This window comes from Acomys minous (genome assembly GCF_964271855.1).
Source record: "Acomys minous genome assembly, chromosome: 11".
Classification (NCBI taxonomy): domain Eukaryota; kingdom Metazoa; phylum Chordata; class Mammalia; order Rodentia; family Muridae; genus Acomys; species Acomys minous.
Window position 1 is genome coordinate 58,264,594 of NC_140492.1, and position 26,239 is coordinate 58,290,832.

At 43.7% G+C, this 26,239-nt stretch overlaps 1 protein-coding gene across 8 annotated transcripts in view; it reads right to left on the bottom strand.

The window, feature by feature from the left end:
- Nucleotides 1–26,239, bottom strand: part of ZNF148 (zinc finger protein 148) — a 116,769-nt gene that overhangs the window by 70,161 nt on the left and 20,369 nt on the right. For 4 of the 8 annotated variants that reach the window (XM_084802117.1, XM_084802120.1, XM_084802119.1 and 1 more), the window contains exons 2-3: nt 9,498–9,579; nt 3,420–3,555 (exon numbers count right to left, since the gene is read on the bottom strand). Coding sequence is in view for 4 of the 8 variants with exons in the window: in XM_084802121.1 (XP_084658247.1) it covers nt 9,498–9,527 (30 nt within the window). In the remaining 4 variants the exon portion in view is untranslated. The remainder of the gene's footprint in view (nt 1–3,419; nt 3,556–9,497; nt 9,580–26,239) is intronic. The other 4 variants (XM_084802121.1, XM_084802124.1, XM_084802122.1 and 1 more) reach the window with 1 other exon arrangement.

Consider the following 26,239-nt stretch of genomic DNA (forward strand, 5'->3'; position numbering starts at 1 on the left):
TAATGTGTGTGATGATTTACTAGGTACAAAGCATTAGGCTGGGCATTGTTATATAGGTTACTTTGCTCAGTATTTTAATAGCCCTGAAGATAATAATCCTCTTTTAACAAAGAACCCAGGCATTCATATGGTTGCACAGCTAGAAATTAACTGGAAATTAAAATGAAACTTCTCTGATTCAATGTACTTTTTAACATCAAGTCACTTCCAGAGCCAAAAAGGCCCTAGAACTGTCAAAAAGTTGGGCTCATTCTTTTTTCAGTATCTATTGAGGCTAACTCCGACACCACTACTCAGTGTCGCAAATCCATTACTCAGTCCTGACTACCTCTCAACTCCTCACTGGCCACCCCTCACCTCCTCCCTGACGACCCCTCACATTCTCCCTGACCGCCCCTCATCTCCTAACTACCCCTCACCTCCTACCTGACCGCCCCTCACCTCCTCCCTGACCACCCCTCACCTCCTCCCTGACCACCCCTCACCTCCTCACTGACCACCCCTCACCTCCTCACTGATCACCCCTCACCTCCTCACTGACCACCCCTCACTCCTCACTGACCACCCCTCACCTCCTCACTGACCGACCCTCACCTCCTCCCTGACTGCCCCTCACCTCCTCACTGACCGACCCTCACCTCCTCCCTGACCGCCCCTCACCTCCTCCCTGACCGCCCCTCACCTCCTCCCTGACCGCCCCTCACCTCCTCCCTGACCGCCCCTCACCTCCTCCCTGACCACCCCTCACCTCCTCCCTGACCGCCCCTCACCTCCTCCCTGACCGCCCCTCACCTCCTCCCTGACCGCCCCTCACCTCCTCCCTGACCACCCCTCACCTCCTCACTGACCGCCCCTCACCTCCTCCCTGACCGCCCCTCACCTCCTCCCTGACCGCCCCTCACCTCCTCACTGACCACCCCTCACCTCCTCACTGACCGCCCCTCACCTCCTCACTGACCGCCCCTCACCTCCTCACTGACCGCCCCTCACCTCCTCACTGACCGCCCCTCACCTCCTCCCTGATCACCCCTCACCTCCTCCCTGACTGCCCCTCACCTCCTCCCTGACTGCCCCTCACCTCCTCCCTGACTGCCCCTCACCTCCTCACTGATCACCCCTCACCTCCTCACTGACCACCCCTCACCTCCTCACTGACCGCCCCTCACCTCCTCACTGACCGCCCCTCACCTCCTCACTGACCGCCCCTCACCTCCTCCCTGACCGCCCCTCACCTCCTCACTGATCACCCCTCACCTCCTCACTGACCACCCCTCACCTCCTCCCTGACCGCCCCTCACCTCCTCACTGACCGCCCCTCACCTCCTCACTGACCGCCCCTCACCTCCTCACTGACCGCCCCTCACCTCCTCACTGATCACCCCTCACCTCCTCACTGACCACCCCTCACCTCCTCCCTGACCGCCCCTCACCTCCTCACTGACCGCCCCTCACCTCCTCACTGACCGCCCCTCACCTCCTCCCTGACTGCCCCTCACCTCCTCACTGACCACCCCTCACCTCCTCACTGACCACCCCTCACCTCCTCACTGACTGCCCCTCACCTCCTCCCTGACCGCCCCTCACCTCCTCCCTGACTGCCCCTCACCTCCTCCCTGATCACCCCTCACCTCCTCACTGACCACCCCTCACCTCCTCACTGACCACCCCTCACCTCCTCACTGACCGCCCCTCACCTCCTCCCTGACTGCCCCTCACCTCCTCACTGACCACCCCTCACCTCCTCCCTGACTGCCCCTCACCTCCTCCCTGACCACCCCTCACCTCCTCACTGACTGCCCCTCACCTCCTCCCTGACTGCCCCTCACCTCCTCACTGACTGCCCCTCACCTCCTCCCTGACCACCCCTCACCTCCTCACTGACTGCCCCTCACCTCCTCCCTGACTGCCCCTTATCTCCTCACTGACTGCCCCTCACCTCCTCACTGACCACCCCTCACCTCCTCACTGACTGCCCCTCACCTCCTCCCTGACCACCCCTCACCTCCTCACTGACTGCCCCTCACCTCCTCCCTGACTGCCCCTCACCTCCTCACTGACTGCCCCTCACCTCCTCCCTGACCACCCCTCACCTCCTCACTGACTGCCCCTCACCTCCTCCCTGACTGCCCCTTATCTCCTCACTGACTGCCCCTCACCTCCTCCCTGATCACCCCTCACCTCCTCACTGACCGCCCCTCACCTGATGAGCAAGACATTCGAAAAATAGGAAATACAATTCAAACTCTCCCATTCACTACCTCCTGCCTAACTATCGGAAGCCTAGCCTTAACCGGCATACCATTCCTCACTGGATTTTATTCCAAAGACCTAATCATCGAAGCAATCAACACGTCTAATACCAACGCCTGAGCCCTACTAATCACACTAATTGCAACCTCCTCCCTGACCACCCCCACCTCCTCCCTGACCACATCCCTGACCTCTTCCCTGACCACCCTGCTCCTCACCCAACAAGATCCTAACAAGTTGACATTATTAACAATTACTTACATTTCTACCAATATTCAAAAACTATATGGCAGATACAATTATATTAATAGTCTAATATTTTTCAGGTATAAAAAGTTTATCTAGACATCCTGGAAAATGTAATGCTGGGATAGTGGGGTAAAAAGTGTAATCTCTGTTAAAGAGGATTAACCAAGAAAACAAGGACTATTTATCATTACACAATATATTAATTAGTTTCATCTTAAAAACTTAAGAAGCCAGACGTAGTGGAGCAAACCTTTAACCCCAGCCCTTGGGAGGCAGGCAGATAGATAGACAGACACATAGATAAATATATTAAAGTCTCCTCCAGATATAAAAATTCAAACAGAAACTACTATACAAACCCAACACGAAATCTATCATCCAACAAATAAGTGTTTATATATATTTGAAAAAAGTAATTTCTTCAACACTGATGGTTTAAGAAGCCACTCAAAACACCTGCCCAGTCCAAAACAGTACATCAGTGCCCTACACGGCTAGAATAGCCACTTCAAATGTGTGTGCTGATTTTATTCATGATTTAACCAAACTACAGTTGTTTTTTTTTTTTTTAATTTTAATTTATGTGCATTGGTGTAGGGGTGTCAGATCTTGGAGTTACAGACAGTTGCGAGCTGCCATGTGGGTGCTGTGAATTGAACCCGGGTCCTTTGGAAGAGCAGGCAATGCTCTTAACCACTGAGCCATCTCTCCAGCCCCCCAAACTACAGTTTAAAAAATAAATAAATGTACTTCTTCAAGATTATGAGAAATAAGCAGTGGCACACGCCTGTAATCCCAGCATTCAGGGAGGCAGAAGCAGGTAGATCACTGTCTACAAAGTGAGTCCAGGACAACCAAGGCAACAGAGAAGCCCTGTCTCAAAAAAACAAACAAACAAAGATTATGAGAAATAAAGTTACCTGAGGCTGAAGTAAAAACGAAGACTTCAAGGAAGGGAATGCTGTTGAGTTGAGAAAGAAATCATGGTTGAGTTTCTACCTTTCACAGGCTCCAGAAACTCTCAAGCTCCTCTCAGTCACTTGTGCCATCCAATTCCTAGGACAGAATCCATACACAATAAGCAAAGTCTATTACTTCCAGAGAGGGAAAAATGCTGTGACACCGTGTATGCAAACTGCATCAATACTGAAGTGATTAATGTAAATCTAGTGAGTAAAGCTTGCATGAGAATGCAGACTTAGTTTTCAGGTATGAAACTGAGAAAATACAATAGTGACAGGTAGGAAATGACAAACAACCTGGGGTTTTAAGAAAATTCGCCTTGGGGCCAGAATGATGGCTCAACAGGTAAAGACGCATGCTGCCAAACCTGATGACCTGAGTTTCATTCCTGGGACCCACATGAAGGAGGGAGAGAACTGATTCCAGCAAGGTGACCTCAGAGCTCTACAAGTTCACCCACCCCCACATGTTATGTGCACAGAGGGAGGGAGGGAGAGAGGGAGGGAGGGAGGGAGGGAGGGAGGGAGGGAGGGAGGGAGGGAGGGAGGGAGGGAGGGAGGGATGGGCAAGATTTTAAGCAAATATAAATTGCTAGTCCTGGAATCTACCACTTTGAGACATGAAATATTACATCAAATTTCAGAGAGCTACAGAACTAAAAGATAAGAAAATGAAAAACAAAGATTAAGCAACCGAACAAAGACTACTTTGTATCTACTCTGTTAGGTCTGTGGACTGGCGTGGCAGTGCGTGCTTCTAGCCCCAGCACAGAAAGGCAGAGGGAGGTGGATCTCTTTGAGTTCTCGGCTAGCCTGAACTACATAGTGAGCTCCAGACCAGCCAAGCGTACAGAATAAAACCTTGCCCCACCCCCACCCCAAAAAAGTACATGAAGTGAGAGAAGCGAACAAATGTAGGTCTCAAAAATAACAAATACAAGTAGTGACTGTATTCATAATAGAAAGAGAACCATCTGAAAATCATCTAAGCATCTAGATATAAAAACGTGATCATCAGGGTTGTCTTAGATGAAAAACAGCTGATAAAAGATGGAAACAACCATGCAGAAAACCTTCACTAAAAAGCACAGGCTACACAAAAGAAAACGTACTGACAGCAAGTACTTCTGAGATAGTATCAAGCTAATGACTTTATGATACTTCCTAACCTATGGAGTCCACGGACGGTTTGCATGGGACTTACAGAACACTATGACTACACATGTTTACAATGGTACAAAGGCAACAAGAATAACCTTGCCCACTTAAAGCAGAATAGTAATAATTCCCGAGTACTCTGGGAAGCAGGGACAGCCTAACGTACATGGTTTGTTCCAACCCAGCCAGGCCTACAGCGACGCCTGTTCCAATAAATAAAAGAAAACTTCTATAAACTCTGAAGTTAAAAGACAAACCTATTCATGCTTAGTACTCTACTCCTAAATTTTCCTGAATATTTATACTTATTTATTTTTCCTAACAAAACACACACAAAATAAAACGCACTTTTGCTCTCTTGTTCAACAGGACTGTTATCATACATAAACAATATGAAAAATAACCACATGAGAAGTAGGAGGAACAATACTCTAGACTTGTAAAAAACCCACTTCAACAATCATAAAACACTTAAAAATACCAGAAAATGTAACTCATACTAATGGGTTGTAGTAGAGAACCAGCATAGTATGCACGGGGCCTAGGCTCAGTCCCTAGAATAGCCCCCCAAAAAGGTGACAAAACCCAGATGTGGTGGTGGTGCACACCTTTAACCCCAGCACTTGGGAGGCAGAGGCAGCCAGATCTCTGTGAGTTCAAGAGCAGACTGGTTTATACACATCCAGTACCAAGAAGACAGTGAGGGCTATATAGACAGACTCTGTCTCAAAAAATCAATAGGGAGGGAGGGAGGGAGGGAGGGGAGGGAAGGAAGGAAGGAAGGAAGGAAGGAAGGAAGGAAGGAAGGAAGGAAAAAGGAGGGAGGGAAGGAAACGGGAAGGAAGGAGGACAGGCAGGCAGGCACATATTCATCAAAAGCAACAGGCAACGTAAGTTGTTTCTAAGTGTTCTCATGGGTTAGTTTAAACAAAGATTTCAAAACATTTATTACATTATGAACTCAACTCCCATTTCAATTTTGCTTTAACTGTGAAAACAATCAGCTAGGAAGTAAAATTCTCAATAAAGCAAAGAAATTATTTCAAAGGACCTATAGAAATTTGGGGATCAAAGAATATGGTTATTGAAATATGAAATGTATGCCAAGTATTCAAAACCAACCACCACTGCAAAAAACAATCAGTAGCCTTAACTGTTCATCTATAAAAATTACTCATTAGGGTTGACCAGATGGCTCAGTGAGGTGCAGGCCTGGTGACCTGAGTAGAAGGAGAAAGGCAACTCCTACAAATTGTAGCCTGATTTCCATGCATGCACAAACAAGAATAAATAAATGTAGTAAGTTAATCTTTATTGAAAAACAAAGAAAAAAGAAAAAAATGCCCAGTTAAATATAGCGAGAAAAATGAAGAGCGCTCCAGAGATATGAGAACCAACACCCCGCGTACCAGCATTTCTTAATATAAGGATCAAAGATTAAAAAGCAAAATTTAGTAAAACAGAAGCCAAATATTGTTCAAATTTGACTATTTTTAAAAAATGACTTTATCAGCCAGGCGTGGTAGCACACACCTTTAATCCCAGCACTTGGGAGGCAGAGGCAGGTGGGGCTCTGTGAGTCAAAGCCAGCCTGGTCTACAAAGTGAGTCCAGGACAGCCAGGGCTACACAGATAAACCCTGTTTCATAAAACAAAAAAACAAAAAACAAACAAACAAAAAAAGCTTATAAACCAGGCATGATGGCACCCGCCTTTAATCCCAGCACTTGGGATTAAAGCAAGAGGCAGGCGGAGCTCTGTAAGTTCGAGACCAGCCTGGTTTACAAAACAAATCCAGGATAGCCAAGGCTACATTGAGAAAACCTTGTCTTGAAAAACAAAACAAAATAAACTTACAAATCCAAAAGGCTCAATGAACTTCCATTGGAACAGATACAAAAAGGCCTATTACTAGATCCATCAAAAAAAAAAAAATGTTGAAAGCAAACACAAGGAGAAAAAGATCTACAGAACAGAAAAGGAAAATGTAGTGCATGTGCTGGAAATCACTGTGGTAGTCTGAATGCGAATGGCTCATAGGCTCATGTTTCAATACTTGGTCCAGGTTTTGAGGGTTGAAGACTAGGCTATGCCAGTATGCTCTCTGTTGAAGACGAGAGCCATCAGCTGTTCTTGCCTCCCTGTGTTTGCTCCATCTTCATGAATTCTCACCCTCTAAAACCATAAATCAAAGTAAATGCTTTCTCTTAAAAGTTGCTGTGGCCATGGTGTTTTGTCACAGCAACAGAGAAGTAACTCTAATGCAACCATCAAGAACGTTAATAATCAATTTCCAACCAGTAACAACAGAGGTCAGGAGATGGTAGAATCACAGACCCACAGAGGAGTGTGAGCTGACAGTCAAAGGAAATATTGCTTCTAAATGTACATATTCCCCAGCAGAGACCATACTATGTTAACAATGTCCAGCAGAACACCAGGCTAAAGTTTAAGACAGTCTACCAAGCAGTAAGGCAGCTTCCATAAAATGAAAAGAACTAAACTCCTACAAAGTATTTTCCTGTACCGTGATGAATTCAAATTGGACAAGTAAATATTCTACTACTTTTTATAACTTGAATTGTTTAAAATCTGAATTTATGAGCTGGGCATTGTATCACACAATTTTAATCCCAGCATTTGGGAGGTAGAGGCAGGCAAGCTCTGTGAGTTTGTGGCCATCCTGGTCTACATAGTGAGTTCCAGGCCAGCCAGGACTACACACTAAGACCTGGTACCAAAAAATAAATAAAATAAAATCTGAATTTATAGATATCTTTATATAGGTAATAAATGCAGAGATCCAGCACTACAGTTTTCCAAATGATGAGCCAACTATTGTGACTTGTTTACCAGATTACTTGTTTCCTTTGTTTGTTTGTTTGTCTGTTTGTAAGAAGTAAGCCTTTCTTTCCATGTTTCTCAAATAAAGCTGGCTGAGTTGGGTGCTTTGGAGAGATGAATTAAAGGGGAAAAAAAAAAATCCCATTTCCTCACCTGACTCCTCCAACTCTTCCTTGGCTTCACTGTGGCTGGGGCTGCAGCAGCAGTTATGGCAACAGCCACAAATGCAGATGGGTCAGCTAAAGAGGTCTTGTACATTATTGTTTTCTTTTCTATATTTTTTAAACATCAAATTTATCATTTATTAACTTTTCTCCCTTTTTTGGAGACATGGTCTCAAGTAGCCCAGCCTGTCCTCAAATTTATGATGTATCCAAAACTAGCCCTGACCTCCTGCTTCTGCCTCTACCTCCCAAGTGCTGGAAATACAGATGCACACCACGGAGTGTAGCCCACTTACTGTATTTTCTATGTTCCTATTTCTGTAGTCTATTGTTGACTTTTTAAGCATCATAGTTTACTAAGTCTAAAACTATTATTATACACACTACTTTATATCACCAAGAGAGAAAAAAGAATGTCAAACTAGAACAGTTAGGGATGTGGGTCATTCGCAGAGTTATGACGCAGGGGGACGTACAGCCATAGTCAGGGATGATCATCTCTTCACGTTCACACAGAAATCTCCACCCTACACTTACCAGACCCAAGAATAAGGAATATCTAGCTATTTAGAAAATAATTAACTTCTGTAGTACTGAAACAAAACCAAAAATGTTTAAAAAGCATATGCTAAGTGAAAATAATTTTCCTAGCATAATGACAAGGATCCCATCCCTCAGAGACAAATATACCAGGAAAATATATCACATGGACAAACAAATCATTTGCTGGTGTTGTCAAAGAGATAAACAGGTGCTCGCTCTGATAATTATTGATGTTGGGCATACTCTGGACAGGTGCACACTCATCCAAACTGTCAATCATCCACCACTCGTTGGCCCAACAATTATTTGCTTAGAAAATTAAGCAGTAGAGGCTAGAGAGATCACTCAACAGTTTAAAATGTTTATTCCAAAACCACGATGGTCAAAGTTAGCACCCACACAAGCTAGGCATCCCTGCAAGTGCCTGTAACTCCAGCTTCAAGGGTGACGGCGAGAGCAGCTTAATCAAGAAAACAAATCCCCTACCGCAAAGGAAAAAGATGGGAGTAATAAAGAGGAATACTGACTGTGCTCTTCTGGCCTCTGGGAACTAGGATGCACATATACTCACATAGACGGACACATACAAATTTTTTAAATGCTTATAGGTTAGTATAATGTTCTTGTGGACTGTGAACATACTTTTATTCATTCACATGCTGATTTCTCTTATATTTTTGGTTGTGAGCTTAGCCTTTAATGGCTGAGCCTATCTGTCCAGCCATTCTCAGCCAGGCAGTGGTGGTGCACGCCTTTAATCCCAGCACTAGGGAGGCAGAAGCAGGTGGATCACTGTGAGTTCAAGGCCAGCCTAGTCTACAAAGCGAATCCAGGACAGCCAAGGCTACACAGAGAGACTCAAAAAGCAAGAACAAGAACAAAAACAAAAAAATTTAAAAACCCAAAAAATAAAAAAATAAAAAATAAAAAGAATAAGTGTCACTGCAGTACATAAATATCCTTGTGACTATTAAGTATTTCATTTACTTTCGTGTCTGATAAAGGCACAGATTTAATACAAACATCAAGATATGATGCAAAGAAAGCAAAGGATCAATGTCCTCACATTAAACAACAACAACAACAACAGAGGCTAAAAAGAGAATCTAGTTAAATGAGAAAGACCATGGACTTCACCTTACAAGTCAAGTACATTCATCCTTTTCTGTTTACAGCTGAGCAAAGCATGTGGCACTACCATGCTGTTCTTTGAGGTTTATGTTATGCATAAGCACGATAAAGGCACGACCCAGGAAGTAAAGGGAGTGCCTGTATAAGCACGAGGACAACTGTCAAAGGCCTGGTAAAGCAATGATGAATTAATTACCTCTACAAAATGTGTCAGGCCAATGCCCATCCCGCCGGGTCAGTGGGCTGAAACTCCAAGTCACTGATTCTTCTCTTCTAGTCTGTAAAAGTATGAAAATACAAGTAGCCCATAAGAATTTAACTCAACACATTCTTACAGCTAGGCAAAATAGTTCTAACTAAATATGAAAAATCTAACAGAATTTTTTCCTAAGTAGACACTATTGGATTAAACACAACTCACAGCTAATGATTCAACTGTACCAGCCCATCAATACTGATTCTCAAGGATGGTAAGTTGGACTTCATCAAAGTTCTAGTTATTAAGGATTAATAATTTAATTAATAACATCTTATCTTAAAAGTTAGAACAAAAATTTTGAGTCATTTTAAGCTTAAAAAAGAAAAAAGAGGGCTGGAGACATGGATCAGAGGTTAAGAACACTGTCTGTTCTTCCAAAGGTCCTGAGTTCAATTCCCAACAAACTCACGGTGGCTCATGACCATCTATAATGAGATCTGGTGCCTTCTTCCAGCCTGCAGGCACACATTCGAGCAGAATACTTACTGTACAAACAATAAATAAATAAATCTTTAAAAAAAGAAAAAAGAAACAAATGTGTTGCTGGTATAAAGAGGCTGGTACAGAGTCAGGGGGTGGTGGCACACCTTTAACCCCAGCACTTGGGAGGCAGAGACAGGAAGATCTCTGTGAGTTTGAGGCCAGCTTGGTCTACAAAGCCAGTCTAGAACAGCCAAGGTGACAGAGAAACCCTGTCTCAAAAAAAAAAAAAAAAGGTAGCGCAGGAAGATCACAAGCAAGTTGTGAACTGCCTGGTGTGCTTACAAAAAACTTGTCTCAAAAATAAAAATATAAAAACAAAGAATACACTGATGCTCTCAAAGAGTTAATTAATCACATGATACTATTTCTAGGTAAAACCCACAGCAACACTGCTGGAAAGATGGCTCAATGCAGGACCCAAGTTCAATTCTCAGCACTCATACTGGGAAACCTGTAACTCTAGCTCCAAAGGATCCAATACCCTCTCTGGACTTCACAGGCACCTGAAGCCACCTACACACACACACACACACACACACACACACACACACACACACACACACACACCACATATTCAGTTAAAATAAAAGTGGTAGCAAATCGTAGCAAAAATTACTTAATAATGTCAAAAAATTTACATATAATAATCAATTTTTTAACAAAAACTAAGAAAATTAATGTTCCATTTGCATTGTGCTGATAAGGACAGATCCACTTTCTTCACATTAACTGGGATATTTTTCCAGGTGTCTGAAAGGAATGCTATGACTTTTAAATAAAACCTGAATTCTCAGACACAGAATAGACCAAAAGTAAATTATATTCTGAAACAACAGATATGGTACTTCACCTGTCATCTGTAACCCTGAAGTATCACCAGTGCATGTGCCATACACACATGTGCATGTGGCGTACACACATGTGCATGTGGCGTACACACATGTGCGTGTAAAAGCCTGAAGTTGATGTCACTCACTCTCCTGAGGCAAGGTCTCCAAAGTGAAGCTAGAGATGGACAATTTGAAAAGTCTAGCTGGCCAGTTTGCCCCAGGGATTCCTTGTCTCTGCCTCCCAAGTCCTGGGATTAGCGACAGCCACCATGCCTGAACTCAGGTCCCCAGGCCCTTCACCCACTGAGCCATCTCCTCACTTCTAGCCCATTTTTAAGCCTTAGTAAGTATCCTGCAAATCAATAAAAGCCATCAATGTCATAACTATGAAATAAGCAAGTAATCAAAAATTCTGTTGATATAAGTTTTATCAAAGAGTTTCAAAAAGTTCCTTCTGGCAATTTATCACTTTCTAGCCAGTGAGTAGCTCAGTTGCTGACCTAGTGATGATTATTTTCTCAATTACTTTAAAGTAGTTCATGGGACAATGATGTAGCTAAGTGGAAGACCACCTGCCTAGCGTGCTGAACACGCTGAGCTCTTGTGTGAGACGACTTTTCCTAGGAAAATCATAAACACACACACACACACACACACACACACACACACACACACACACACACACACACACCTTGTCACCCCAGATAAGAGATCCCACCACAAACCAAAGGTCATCCCAGCATGGGTGACTTGCCCAGAATTTTGTAAACTGACAAGATTCACTAGGCCCCTCTGTAACAGAATAAGCAGTAAAAAAACAAAAAAAAGGTTCTCAGGCAAGGAGAGAAGAGCCTGAGACCAGACCATCTGCCTGGAAGAAGCAGAAACTGAAAGAGGTTTAGGCCAACTGCGGCACCTAGAAAGGACACTCTCCAACCGGTTGAGCTGTACTCTGGCTGTGCAATGTCTTCCAAGATCCCAGTGTTTGTGAGCTGTCACCCAAGCTGGGGTGAGCTTTGGTGATGCAACTGTCTTTGAGTTATTTCTGCTCCTGTAAGTAACCCCTTACCCATATTCCTGTAAGTAACCTCAGTAAAGCTCATTGGCTCACCACGTTGGACTTTGGTGGGATCCGTACTTTGATCTGCAGTGGGATCCCTATCTGGGGAGAACAGATGTGTGTGTTGTGTCTCCCCAGAAGTTTTGCCATACAACAGCTCTGCCCACAGCACGACAACAAAAATTTCCTAGTACGTGGTTCACTGCCTGGCCCGAAGTCAGGTATTCAAAAAAGCCGACATGCCAGTTGTCTCAACTGCGCTTAGTACTGTTGGAGCAGAGTCCTACTACGTTACCCAGGCTGATCTCAAATACCTGAGCTTAAGCAATCCTCCCACCTCTGCTTCCAAACATCCAGAACTATGGAAACATGTTACTGTGCCACACTCAAAATTATTTTTAAATATATATTTCTACAGTAATAGAAAAACAGAACAATGGAAGCCATGCAACTCAAAACTACACTGAGGAGTATCTGCACTACACTTGACCTGCCACTCACCATCCTATTCTAGCCTATTAGAATATAGTCTCAAGACTAAAAAAAAAGAAGAAAAAGAATACACATTCTCACCAAAATAGTAAATGAATAAATTTAATTTGGTGTTATTTGAAAAGAACACACTTTCTCTATTCCTACATCAATCACTGTACTCAATCTTTACAACTGTTAGCATAGCTGCATGACTAAATATAAAAAGAACTGAAGTCTATCTACAGATAATAAAGCTGTTATCAAATTCTAGATTTCTGGAGCTAAGAAAGATGCTCAAAGGTTAAGAGCACGTGTTGCTCTTGCATCAGAACCACAGTCAATTCCCAGCACCCACATGTGGTTCAAAACCATCTGTAACGCCTGTTCAGGAGATGTGACCCCTCTTCTGAGCTCCAAGGCACCAGCACATACCTAGTGACATACAGGCATACGCTGGTATGCAAAAAAAAAAAAAAAAAAAACAAAAACAAAATTTTAACAAATATTTCTCCACATTTACATCTGAGCCTTCTTAACAGTTGGTTTAATATACCTCCTCCACAATGGCGACAGTATTACTATCTAATCACAAAATGTGTTAACAGCTATTGCCTAGAAAAACGGTTCTGATTTGTTTGCTTGTTTTTCAAGACAGAGTTTCTCTGTGTAGGCCTGGCTGTCCTGGACTCATAATGTAGACCAGGCTGGCCTCGGACTCACAGAGATCCACCTGCCTCTACCTCCCTGAGTGATGGGATTAAAGGCATATGCCACCACACCCAGCTCAGAAATGGGTCTGAAATGTTACAAGTTCCACAGAATATTTTCATAAAAGGATATTCATCTTCTTACATAACTTTTTACTGAACATATCAAGTAAAAGTCACATATAAAAGAATAAAACTAACTTTATTAAAAATAAAAATAAAGCCAAGTGTGGTGGTGCACGCCTTTAATACTAGCACTGGGTAGGCAGAGACAGGGGGATCTCTGTGAGTTCGAGGCCAGCCTGGTCTATAAAGAGAGTTCTAGGACAGCCAGGGCTATTAAAAAGAGAAACCCTATCTCAAGAAGACAAAAAAATTAAATTAAATTAATGAAGCAAGAGGGAAAAAGAAGCATGCTACACATAACACAAAATATTGTTATTGTTATTACTGTGAAAGAAAGCATATGTGGCTGGACATGGTGGCGCAGGCCTTTAATCCCAGCACTCAGGAGGCAGAGGCAGGTGGACCAGTGGACCAAGGCCAGCCTAAAGTGAGTTCTAGGGTAGCCAGGGCTACACAGAGAAACTCTGTCTCAAAAAACCAAACAATTTAAAAGGGGGGGGGGGCAGTAAAGTGGGAGAGGGAGAGAAAGAGCGAAGGAGGGTATGTTTGCATCCCTGAGCTTGCTGGGAAGGGATTATGAAGGTAACTGAGGTACAACACCTAGCCACTGTGAGTAGCGCCCACTCCCAGGGCTGGGGTCTTGGACTGTATAAAATGGAGAGAGAAGACTGAGCACTAGTATGCGCATTCATCTGTTTCCTGATTGTGGATGTCATATGAACACTGCCTCAAGCTACTGTTGCCCTGACCTCCTTGCTTGCCACAGTGAGCCGTGCGTACCTTGACCTGTGAACCAGAAAATAACCCTTTCTCTCATAAGTTGCTTTTGTCCTAGAACTTTATTTCAGCCACAGGAAAAGACTAAGACACTGTCCAAAGGTATTAACATTTTGCAATGGTGTGTACATAGACAGTAGAGGTTTGGGATACCAAAGTACTACATCCTATAACAAAAGTTTAAGCAATTTATCACAGGAAGAATCAAAGTGGGAGTAATTAATCTGCCTCTGCTTACTTTTCAAAACCAAAAAAGAATGACCTCTTAATGTTGACCTCACATACAAGAATGCAGGAAACACTACTTGGATTTCGCTGAGCTTCACAGGAGCTTACAGGTGTCCAAGAAATAAACCCACAACTGATACAGGAGGCGAGTATCTCTAATGCGGAATTCAAAATGCTCTAAATTCTCAAACTTTTTGAGTGTCAATTTGATGCAAATAAAAAATTCCATGCCATAAAACTTTTTTCCACACACAAAATTATTTCTTAAAACACTATATAAAATTGCCTTCATTTTCGGGAGGCAAGGGCAGGTGGATTGCCATGAGTTCGAGGCCAGCCTGGTCTACAAAGGGAGTCCAGGACAGCCAAGGCTACCCAGAAAAACCTTGTCTTGAAAACTCACCACCACCACCAAAAAAAAAAAAAAAGAGCCTTTATTGTATGTACTTTAGGTATAAATGAAATTCATGTTTAGATTTAGATGCCATCCCTAAGATATCTCATTACATGTATGCAAATATTCTCTCAATATTTGCAATCTCAAGCTCTCAAATATTCTCAAGGAAAGAGAGGGAGTGGAGGAAGGGTGGAAGGGGGGAGGGAAGGGAGGGAAATCAGCACACACCTCACCACCCAAAACACTTCTGGTCCTAGGAATTTCAAGTCAGGGACACTCAGTCCTTACTGTTACTACACATTACTCACACTCTACAAGTAAAAGGACTGGAGGCTCCTGGAATTTATTAAAAACAAAAACACCCAACTAGTAAGTGCAGGCTCACTATTTGGAAACTTCCCTTCAAAGGCTCTGGTCTTCACAGTAGATCCTGCAAGGCTATGAGTCCACTTAAAGTTATGAAACACTGTAGCAAATACACCCTGATCAGTCTTAGCTATGTAAAGAGTAGTAGGCCAGTCCTATCTAGCTTAGTGCCGTTTTAAAAGCCTGGCCAATCAGTGATCCATGGGTCCTAGAGAGAGATCTTATCTCAAAAAATTGAAGAGAAAGGGCTGGTGATGGAGGGCTTAGCAGCTGTAAGAGCTGAGTGCTCTTCCAGAGGAGCCACCTTGTATTCCTGGCGCCCACAGTGATAGCTTATAACTTCCTGCTGTTTAACTCAAGCTCCATTTGTGCAAATATACACAAACAAAAATAAAATAAACCCCCCCCCTTTTTTTTTAAGGAAAGACAGGCTGGAGGGCCACTCCACTGTCAAGCCTGCTGACCTGAGTGTGATCCCTAGGGCCCATACAGTGGAAGACGAGAACCGACTTCCACACGCTCTTCCCGACGGTCACATGTGCACCATGTCATGCTTCTGTATATACACACACAAACGAAATAAGTATGTGATTTTTTGTTTGTTTGTTTGTTTGTTTTTTGGAGACAGGGTTTCTCTGTGTAGCCTAGACTGTCCTGGACTCACTTTGTAGACCAGGCTGGCCTCAAACTCAGAGATCCGCCTGCCTCTGCCTCCCGAGTGCTGGGATTAAAGCTGTGCGCCACCATGCCCGGCGTGATTTTTTTTTTTAAGATTCAAAAATAAAGTGGAAAGCAGTAAGAGACACCTGATATAAATCTCTGCCATCTGCATATGTGCGACACAATCCAAATGTGTCAATGCTTCATGAACAAAAGGCATGTACTAATAAAAGTACTTCTAAAGCCAGGAAGGGTGGCACATGGCGAGCATATCAGCACTGGGAAGCTGCTGAGCAGCAGCAGCACAATCCCAAGTCCAGTTGGGCTTGAACTACATAAAAAAGACCGTCTAAAAAATGAAAAAAAAGAAGGCAAACAATATGAAAAGTCAAGAAGAAAACTAAAACTGTTACATTTAATATGAAAAATGTTTATTCAAAAATTGGGCTTGGGGGCTAGAGCGATGGCTCGGCAGTTAAGAGAGCTTGCTGCTCTTCCAAAGGACTGGAGATCAGTCCCCAGCATGTGAGCTGGGCAGCTCACACGGCTTCTAATTCCATGGGGTTCCTTTTTCAGACCTCTGCAGGCACTGCATTCACATACACAAACACACACACCAAGATTTCTCATCTGAAACCAGAAACCAAAAATAAATGTGGAATTGTATTTTTTCAAATACCTGCCAACCAAGATTTAAAAATACATTTAGTAACACCAAGCGGTGGTGGCACACACCTTTAATCCCAGCACTCAGGAGGCAGAGGCAGGTGGATTGCTGTGAGTTCGAGACCAGCCTGGTCTACAAAGTGAGTCCAGGACAGCCAAGGCTACACAGAGAAACCCCGTTTTAAAAAAAAAAATCTGGGCAGTGGTGGCGCACACTTTTAATCGCAGCACTGGAGAGGCAGAGGCAGGTGGATCGCTGTTAGTTCCAGGGCAGCCTGGTCTATAGTGTGAATCCAGGACAGCCAAGGTTACACAGAGAAATCCTGCCTCGAGGGAAAAAAAGAAAAAAAGAAAAAAGAAAAAAGGGACAACAACAGCAGGAAAAACCTGCTCTTAAGTCAACCTAAAACTGAACAAAGTGAGCCGGGAGCAGTGGAGCACATCTGTAACTCCAGCAGAGGCAGGCGGAGGATCTCTGTGAGTTTGAGGCTAGCCTGATCTACGAGGCTACCCAGAGAAAACTTGTCTCGAAAAATCAGAAACCAAAACCAAAACAAAACAAAGCACAGCTGGGTGTGGTGGTGCACACCTTTAATTCCAGCACTCAGGAGGCAGAGGCAGGCGGATCACTGTGAGTTCGAGGCCAACCTGGTCTACAAAGCAAGCCCAGGACAGCCAAGGCTACACAGAGAAAGCCTGTCTCGAAAAACAAAACAAACAAACAAACAAACAAAAAAACTGAACAAGGTGAAAAACAAAAAGTAAAGTTTAGATATCTTACAGGTAAAACAGACTAAGAAATAAGACAGCTTTAAGGCATATGTGCATATTGTAATGAGGAGAACAGTCACTAGGAACATTATACAAAAGACTCCAGAACTTCATAGATAATGATGGAATCCCAGGAACTGTTCAAGTAATTCACAAGAAGGCAAGCACTAATGGAGCCAGGTGTGGGGCCATGTCTATAATTCCTTAACTGAGCAAGCAGCTGCAGGAAGGTCTTAAATTCAAGATCACCCTGGGATAAGCAGCCACACAGTGTCAGAGAATACCAAAAAGGAGCTGCACAGAGAGACTATGTGAGACCCTGTCTCCAAAACTGAAGGGAGCAAGGGAGAAGTGGGAGTAAAAGACAGAGGAAATAAAATGGTGGGTGTTGTCAGAAGATTGTGGTGCACGCCTTTAATCCCAGCACTCGGGAGGCAGAGGCAGGCGGATCTCTGTGAATTTGAAGCCAGCCTGGTCTACAAAGAGTGTCCAGGACAGCCAGGACTACACAGAGAAACCCTGTCTCGAAAAACAAAACAAACAAACAAAAATGTATGTGTACATACAACACAGCACTTATGTATGTGACAGTCAGAGAACAATTTGCAGGAGTCTGTGTTCTTCCATGAAGTGGGTTCCAAGGAGCACACTTCGATCACCAGGACTGGAGGCAAGCTCCCTCACCTGCTAAGCCATCTCATCAACCGAGAGGAGTTAATGCTCCAGTAGGCAGCAGCAGAGTATGCGTTTTTCTCAAGCACGTATGAAACATTACCCTTAGCACACCACACACTGGCTCACACACTGAAGCTGGAAAATGTATTGAAAACTGAGTTTATTCTCTGACTGTAGTCAACCAAGACTAGAAATACGTAAGAGGCAACAACAACCAAAAAACAAACAAACAAACAAAAACCACTACACAAAAATAAAGCACATTTCTAAAAAGTTCATGAGTTTGAGGGAGGGAGGGGAAGGGAGAGGGAGAATTGATTCATGGGTCAAATGAGTGTCAAAGAAAACTTTGAATATAAAAAACATGAAAGTAAAAACAGAGGGCCTCAAGTATGAGGGACGCAACTAAAAAATAATTTTTTAAAAACTGAAACAGCCACCAAGCTAGCCGGCCTGAGTTCAGTCCCCAGACTCACATGAGTGAAGGAGAGAAGCAGCTCCACAGGATGTCTTCTGACCTCCACATGGGGATCACGACACACACACACACAGACGTACAACAAGTAAATGTAAGAAACTCTGTTTTAAATCAGCAGCACTAAATGCTTACATTAAAAACACAACTCAAATCAACATTATTTAGCTACCAAAAAAAAAAAAAAAAAACCTACAAAAAGGGAGAAGCTGGCTCAGTTGGCAAACTGTTAGGGACAATGACAGGAACCATGGTTTGTGCCCCCAGAACACACATAAAAAAGCCAGGCTCTGTGGCACGTGTACATAATCCTACACTTAGGAAATGAAGACAGGAGGATTCCTGGACCTCACTGGATGGCCAACCTAGCCAAAACAGTGAACTACAAATCCACTGAGAGACTCTGTCTCAAAAAATTACATGGGGGGCTGGAGACATACTGCAGAATCCCAGAGTTCAGGTCCCGGCACCCACATCAGATGGCTCACAGCCATCTGTGACTCTAACTTTAAGAAAACAAAGGTCTCTCTGCCTGCCCTGTACCTACATTCACATGCATATACCCACACACATAATTAAATAAACTCCATTTCCAGAGATTGGATGCCTTCTTTTGGCCCTCTCAAGCAAGAGGTGCACAGACATACATTCAGGCAAAACACCCAGACACATAAAATGATAAGATTCTAAAAATCTTAGAGCTTTCAAAATAAATAAGTAGATGGATAAATGAATAAAGAGATAGATGGACGAATGGATGGATGGATGGATGGACGGATGGATGGATGGATGGACGGACGGACGGATGAGTCACAGGACCAGGGAGATGGCTAGGTTGGTGTCACTTGGCCTGAGAACCTGAGTTCAATCCCCAGGGTCCAATAGTTCTTAACTTATACGTCTGCAGTGTGGAACATGAGACAGACAAGACAGACAGACAGACAGACAGACAGACACACACACACACACACACACACACACACACACACTTCTTAAAACAACAACAACAACAAAAAACTAAGCACACAGAAGGGGAAGCAGGCTATCCAGATGAGATCTGATATAGGCTGTGCTCATATTGGGGGGTGGGGGGTGAGTGTGGTTTAAAAGCACTGGCTGCTCCCCTCCAGAGGTCATGAGTTCAATTCCCAGCAACCACATAGTGGCGCACAACCATCTATAATGTGATCTGATGCCCTCCTCTGGCCGGCAGGTGTACATGCAGGGCAGAATACTGCATACATAATAATATATAAATAAAACTTTAAAAAAAAAAAAAAAGAGTTCCAGAACAGCCAAGGCTACACAGAGAGACCCTACCTCAAAATTCCAAATAAATAAATATCAAAACAAGGCAAATACACCACATGAATGACAAGTCGCTGAGCAGTGGTGGTGCAGCCTTTAATCCCAGCACTCTGGGGTGAAAAGAAGGCAGTGAGTTCAAGGCAAGCCAAGTGAGTCCAGGACAACCAAGGCTATACAGAAAAACTCTTGTCTCAGAAACCATCCCCCCTCCCCCGCCTCAAAAAAAGACAAGACAGGTCATATCACTTATGAATACAGATGAAAAATTCATCACAAGGATTATGCAGCACAGCCAAACAAAAGTCATCTCAGAAATGCCAGGTTGGTTTAAACTGATAATCAATGTAATAATAAGCTGTGCTGGTTTGTTTCTGTCAACTTGACACAAACCTACACATACTGAATTAAACCCTGACTGCCCGAGGCTCGGGTCCATAGGGCATGGTCCTGATTCACACAGGCCCAGTCTAGAGGAGAAGGTGCCACCCGGGCAGGCGGCCTGAGCTGTTTAACAAAGCAGACTGAGCACGTCATGAAGACACTAAGCAGCACTCCTCGAAGGCTTCTGCTTCAGTTTCTTCCTCCAGGGTCCTGCCTTGACTTCCTGCTCTGACTTCCCTCAGTGACCTGAGAGCTGTAAGATGACATAAATCCTTCCAAGTTGCTTCTGATCATGGTGTTTTATCATAGCAACCCCACTCCCCCCTAAAAAAACTTAAGACATACACAACATCAAAACAATGAAGAACTAGAGGTCAGAGCATGACTTTTAACAAATCATCTCAAGTGATGTGAAAAAATGTATACAATCCACTGCCTTTGCATGCTCACACCATTACACACAAGAAAGAGAACAGACTGATTAAATTGCTGCAATCTAATAAACACTGTCAACCAGAAAGCCACAGTTAACATCATAATTAATGCTGAAATAGTAAATGCTTCTCCCTAAGATCAGAAAAAAAAACAAAACAAAACAAGATGTCTGTGCTTGCCATTTCTAGAAACACTGTTATAGAGTAATTAGACAATTAAGCAAGAAAATTAAATAAAAGTCATTAATATTGTAAAGGAAGTAAGACAGCTCCAGGTGGCACGCTCTAGAAGACAGACATGTCTAAAGAACCCAATAAAAAATACTAGGACCAATAAAGTCAACAAGATTGCATAATGCAACACAACTGCAAGAATCAGGCTGGGAATGCAGCTCAGATGGTAGCACAAAGCCCTGGGTTTGCTCTCCAGCACCACATAAACCAGGCACGGTGGTGCACGCCTGTGATCCCATCACTTGAGGAGATGAGGCAAGAGCATCAGAAGTTCGTGGTCATCATCAGCTACACAGTGAGTTCAAGGCCAGTTTGGGATTCCCAGACCCCATCTCAGTAACAACAAGCAAACAGCCCTATTATATTTCCTGTACTGGCTAAGGATGAAGCTCAGTGGCACAGAACGTGTGCAACACCATGAAACCTGGGGGGGTGGGGAGTGCATTTATACTCCAGGCACATGCACACTCAGGAGCTGAGACAGAGACTCAAAAGTTCAAGGCCAGTTGTATATAAAGTACTTCCTTACAAAGTTAACAAAAAGGTACTTTTAACTGAAAATTACAAAACCTGACTGAAAGGAATTAAGCAAGATCAAAACATGTACTGGTATTTATGGATCAGAAATTTTAGTACTGTTAAGATGACTACTTTACCAAACTCATCTACAGATTTAATGCAACTAATACACAAAACCTTGCAGCTTGGGAATGCAGCTCAGTAAAGCACACCCGTATCATGGCAAGGCTGTAGGTTCAACCCCAGCATGCCTGCTGCCGCCGCCACCTCCTCCCTTAGAGGCTTAAATAGAAGACCTGAAACCATCAATCTCCCAGTGGGAAAGGGGAGGAGGGAAACTTCATGATACATCAATGGTTTCTTGAACATGACCCCCAAAACACATATGCAACAAAAGGGAAAAATAGGTTAAGTGAGACTACATCAAACTAAAAGGAGTCTACTAATCAACAAAAACAATCAGGTAAAAAGTACCATGGTGGCACACGGCTGTCAACCCAGCACTCGAGAGGCAGAGACAGGCAGATCTTTTTTGAGTTCAAGGCCAGCCTGATCTACAAAGTGATTCCAGGTCTCGAGAAAAAAGAGAAAAGAAAAAGAAAGGAGGGGGAGGAAAATAAAGACAACACTTACAGAGGAGTATGTACAAACCATATCAGAATACACAAAGACTCTGACCTCCAGTCACCAAGAAGTACGGGAGGGATCTCTCCAAACTCTGCAGCAGATATACCTGGGCATCTGTGCTGGCTGGTTTTGTCAGCTTGACACAAACATAAACATATCTGGGAAAAGGGAGCCTTAATTGAGAAAATGTCCCCATATGATTGGCCTGTGGGGCAAGTCTGTGGGGTATTGTCTTGATTAATGACTGATTAATCAGTAGGAGGGTGTCCCCCTTGGAAGTTGGTCCAAGATTGTGTAGGAAAGCAGGCCAAGCATGAGGAGCAAGCCAGTAAGCAACATTCCTCCATAGCGTCTTCTTCAGGCCCTGCATCCATACGCTGCCTTGAGCTCCTCCTGCCCTGGCTCCCCTTACTGATGGGCTGGGTCCTGTTCGCCCATGTTGTTCTTAGGCATGGTGTTTCATTACAGCAATGAGGCGGGGGAGCACTCTAAGACACGGAAAAGCTGCTTCACTGTACATGTTAATTATGCACTCCCAGGTTGGTCCTCTTTTTTTTTTTTTTTTTTTAAGATTTATTTCTCTATTATGTATACAGTGCTCTGCCCACACGGGTGCCTGCACACCAGAGGAGAGCACCAGATCTCATTATGGATGGTGTGGGCCACCATGTGGTTGCTGGGAATTGAACTCAGGACCTTTGGAAGAACAGGCAGTGCTCTTAACATCTGAGCCATCTCTCTAGCCCCCAGGTTGGTCGTCTTAAGGCTTGTGATTAGCCTGCTATAAATCAGGGTTCCATGAAACTCATTTTGGTCCAATTAATTTGCTAGAGCTTCTCAGAGAACTCAGGAACACACAATTATTATCCTACTACAAAGGATATTGCAAAAGACACCAATAACCATCAGATGAGACATGTTCACATAAAGAGTATGGGAAGTACAGCCTTGTTTACATGCCCTTTCCAGCACAATATGTTCCAGGGACCTCCTCCACAAGTTGAGCTATCCAGAAGCTCCCCAAACTCAACTCTCTGGGGTTCAAAAGGAGGTCTCACTACGTAAGCATAAATTATTATACATACCACTATCCAATGATGATCTTCTCAAAGAAACGTGTTCTTCTTTCCTGTGACTGGTCCCCACCCTGAACTAGCTAGGGGGTTATAACCTCACTACACTCAATAAATACAAAAGAAACTTATTGAAGATTCCAAGCATTTTAGCAGTTACATATCAGGAAATGGATAAAGACCAAATATACATTCCACAATACCACGTCATTAAGTAATACTTTACACTCACAAAGAATGCTATAATCAAAAAGGCTGTTACTAGCCTGGCACTATAGTACATCCCTGTCACCCCAGCACTAGGGAAGTTGGGAGTAAGAAGATCCTAAACTGAATTCAGTCTGGAGCAAGTGCTAACTTGGGGGGAAAGGATGGGAGATTCGGGTGATATTGGTAAGACATGGGAAAACTGAAGGCTTCCTACATTGTGATGGGAAAGTAAAACAGGACAGTCACTCTGGAAAAGACTGCACTCTCTTAAACGACTAAACATTGAGGCGATACAAATACTCAGCTGTTCTACTACTAGGCACATACACAAAACAATGAAAGCAAAGGCTGGCACCAAAACCAGGGGCTATGGATGTAGCTCAGCTGTAGAGAACCTGTCAAACTTCCATTTTTAAAGTCTCTTGTCAGCAGAGCATGGTAATGCATGTCTTTAATGCCAGGAGAAGCCGGTGGGCCTCTGTGAGTTCAAGCCCAGCCTTGACTACATAGCCAAGCCAGCAAAGCCTACGTAGCCTATATAGTGAGATTCTGTCTCACCAAGAAGGGGAAGGGGGAGATATCTGGGGAACACAGCTCAGTGGTCAAAGTACTTACAGAGGTCAGATCCCCAGAACCCACATTAAGAGCAAATGATGGGTATAGTAGCTCACCTGCAATTTCAGTCTCAAAAACTGAAGACTGGAGGCAGGGTCCCAGAGCAAGCTGGCTAATGAGACTAGTAGTGAGCTCTGGGTTTGACTAAGAGAACTTGCCTACATTAAGGGGCAAGAGTGATCAGGAAGCTCCCAGATATCAACCTTGAGTCTCAGCTCACAAATATGCCCACTAACATGCAAATATGCATATATACACAGCGTACACAAAAGGGAAAAAATCCTCTTTTAAAAAATGGAGACACAAGCCAGGCAGTGTTACCACACACCTTTAATTCCAGCACTCGGGAGGCAGAGGCAGATGGATCACTATTAGTTAGAGGCCAGCCTAGTCTACGTAGGGAGTTCTAGGGCAGCCAAGGCTACACAGAAAAACCTTGTCTTGAAAAACCAAGAACAGCTGGGCGGTGGTGGTGCACGCCTTTAATCCCAGCACTCGGGAGGCAGAGGCAGGCGGATCACTGTGAGTTCGAGGCCAACCTGGTCTACAAAGCAAGCCCAGGACAGCCAAGGCTACACTGGAAAACCCTGTCGCGAAAAAAACAAAAAGAAAGAAAAGAAAAAGAAAAACCAAAAATAGGCTGGACATGGTGGTGCATGCCTATAATCCCAGCACTTGGGAGGCAGAGGCAGGCGGATCTCAGTGAGTTCAAGGCCAGCCTCGTCTACAAACTGAGTCCAGACAGTCAGGACTATCCAGGGAAATCCTGTCTCAAAAACAAAAAAGGAGAAAAAAAACCCATAAATGAAAAGGACACATAAGTCAAAATATAATTATTCAAAATACCTAAAAAGTCTAACCAACCCAAGTGTTGATCAGTTAACAGACAAAATGTAGTATATTCATATCGGTTACAATTAATCCATTAAGTAATCAACTACTGACACATCTCACATCATGTAAGAGCGTAATAAACAAGACATACAAAATCATCCACTTTGATTCCATTACAATGTTCAAAACAAGAGCCAAGCGTGGTGGCGCACACCTGTAATCCCACCACTAGGGGAGGCAGAGGCAGGCGGATCTCTAAGTTTGAGGCTAGCCTGGACTATATAGAGTTCCAGGACAGCCAACCCTCCTTCAGCTCCCCCCCTTGAAAAAGCAATGGATGAATGAAATGTCCAAAGCAGGCAAACTCCTAGCAACAGGAAGTGTGGTGAGCGACCTCTAGAGGCTAAGCAGAAAAGGAAATAAGGACAGTTTCTTTTTAAGGTAATGAAAATATTCTAAATACTTTAATTGAGTATGGTGACAGCCATATAGCTCTGTGACTATACTAAAACCCCTATCAATCTGTTATAAATAGATGAGTTACATGGTATGTTAGAAATACCTCAAATATGTTCAAAGAAAACTCAATGGTGACTAAAATGCGTTTCACAAATGACAGGAAATATCTAAATAAACAGGAATTACTAGTCATTGATTCCAAGTCTACATAATAGGTCAAGCAGTGTGGTGCACACCTTTAATCCCAGCACTTGGGAGGCAGAGGCAGGCGGATCACTGTCAGTTCCAGGACAGCCAGGGCTACAGAGAGAAATCCTGTCTCAAAAAAAAAAAAAAAAAAAAACCAAAAAATTCTTAAATGACAACTCTATAAATAAGAAAATTATTTTGACTGAGCAAAAGATATCAAGCATTTCACTGAAGGAGGAAAAAGCTAAGCAAAATGAAAACATAAAAAGATGATCAAAATCATTAGCCATCACACCAAGTAACTAAGCATACACTTAGCACACAACTCAGCAATCTCATCCTTGGACACCTATTTTTTAAGGGGAAGTGGGGAAGAAAACCTTTTTTGTTTTGTTTTGTTTTGTTTCTCTGTATAGCCTTGGCTGTCCTGGAGTCACTTTGTAGACTAGGCTGGCCTCAAACTCAGAGACCCACCTCCCTGAGATTGCTGGGATTACAGGCATGCACCACCAAGCTTGGCAGAAAAACTTTTATTTTCATAAAATCCTAACATTTCCAGCACAAATTTTCACTAGCCCCTGGTTTACAATGCAAAATCTTGACCATCCTTCAAGGCTCTGGGATGGCTCAGCAGATAAGGAGCTCTGTACGCACAAAGAACTGAGCTCAGAGCTCCAGCGCGCATGAAAGGCCAGGTGTGCCTGCAATCCAGCACTGGGGACGGGTGGAGAAAGGGCTGCTGGCCGCCAGCCTAGCTCCAGGTTCAGCAAGAGACCCTGTCTCACCAAAATGGGACAAAGAGGACCAAGAGTGCTACTCCTCCCTCTGGCTTCAGCACGTACACACACGTACAGACACCGCGCACACCCACACCACACACAAGGAGTCCATCAACAGGTGAAAGGTTACACAAACTATCTTTAACTTCAACTACATACCATTCTAGAAATGGAGAAAACCATAGAACTAGGGGACATGCTGCCAGGGGTCAGGGAGCAACCTTGGGAAGGGACTGTTTCAGGGTGTGGCAGGAGGATGGCCTTTGTAGTAACCTGAGTTTTGTATCTTCACAGTAGTAGCTATATAAATTTCAACACGAGA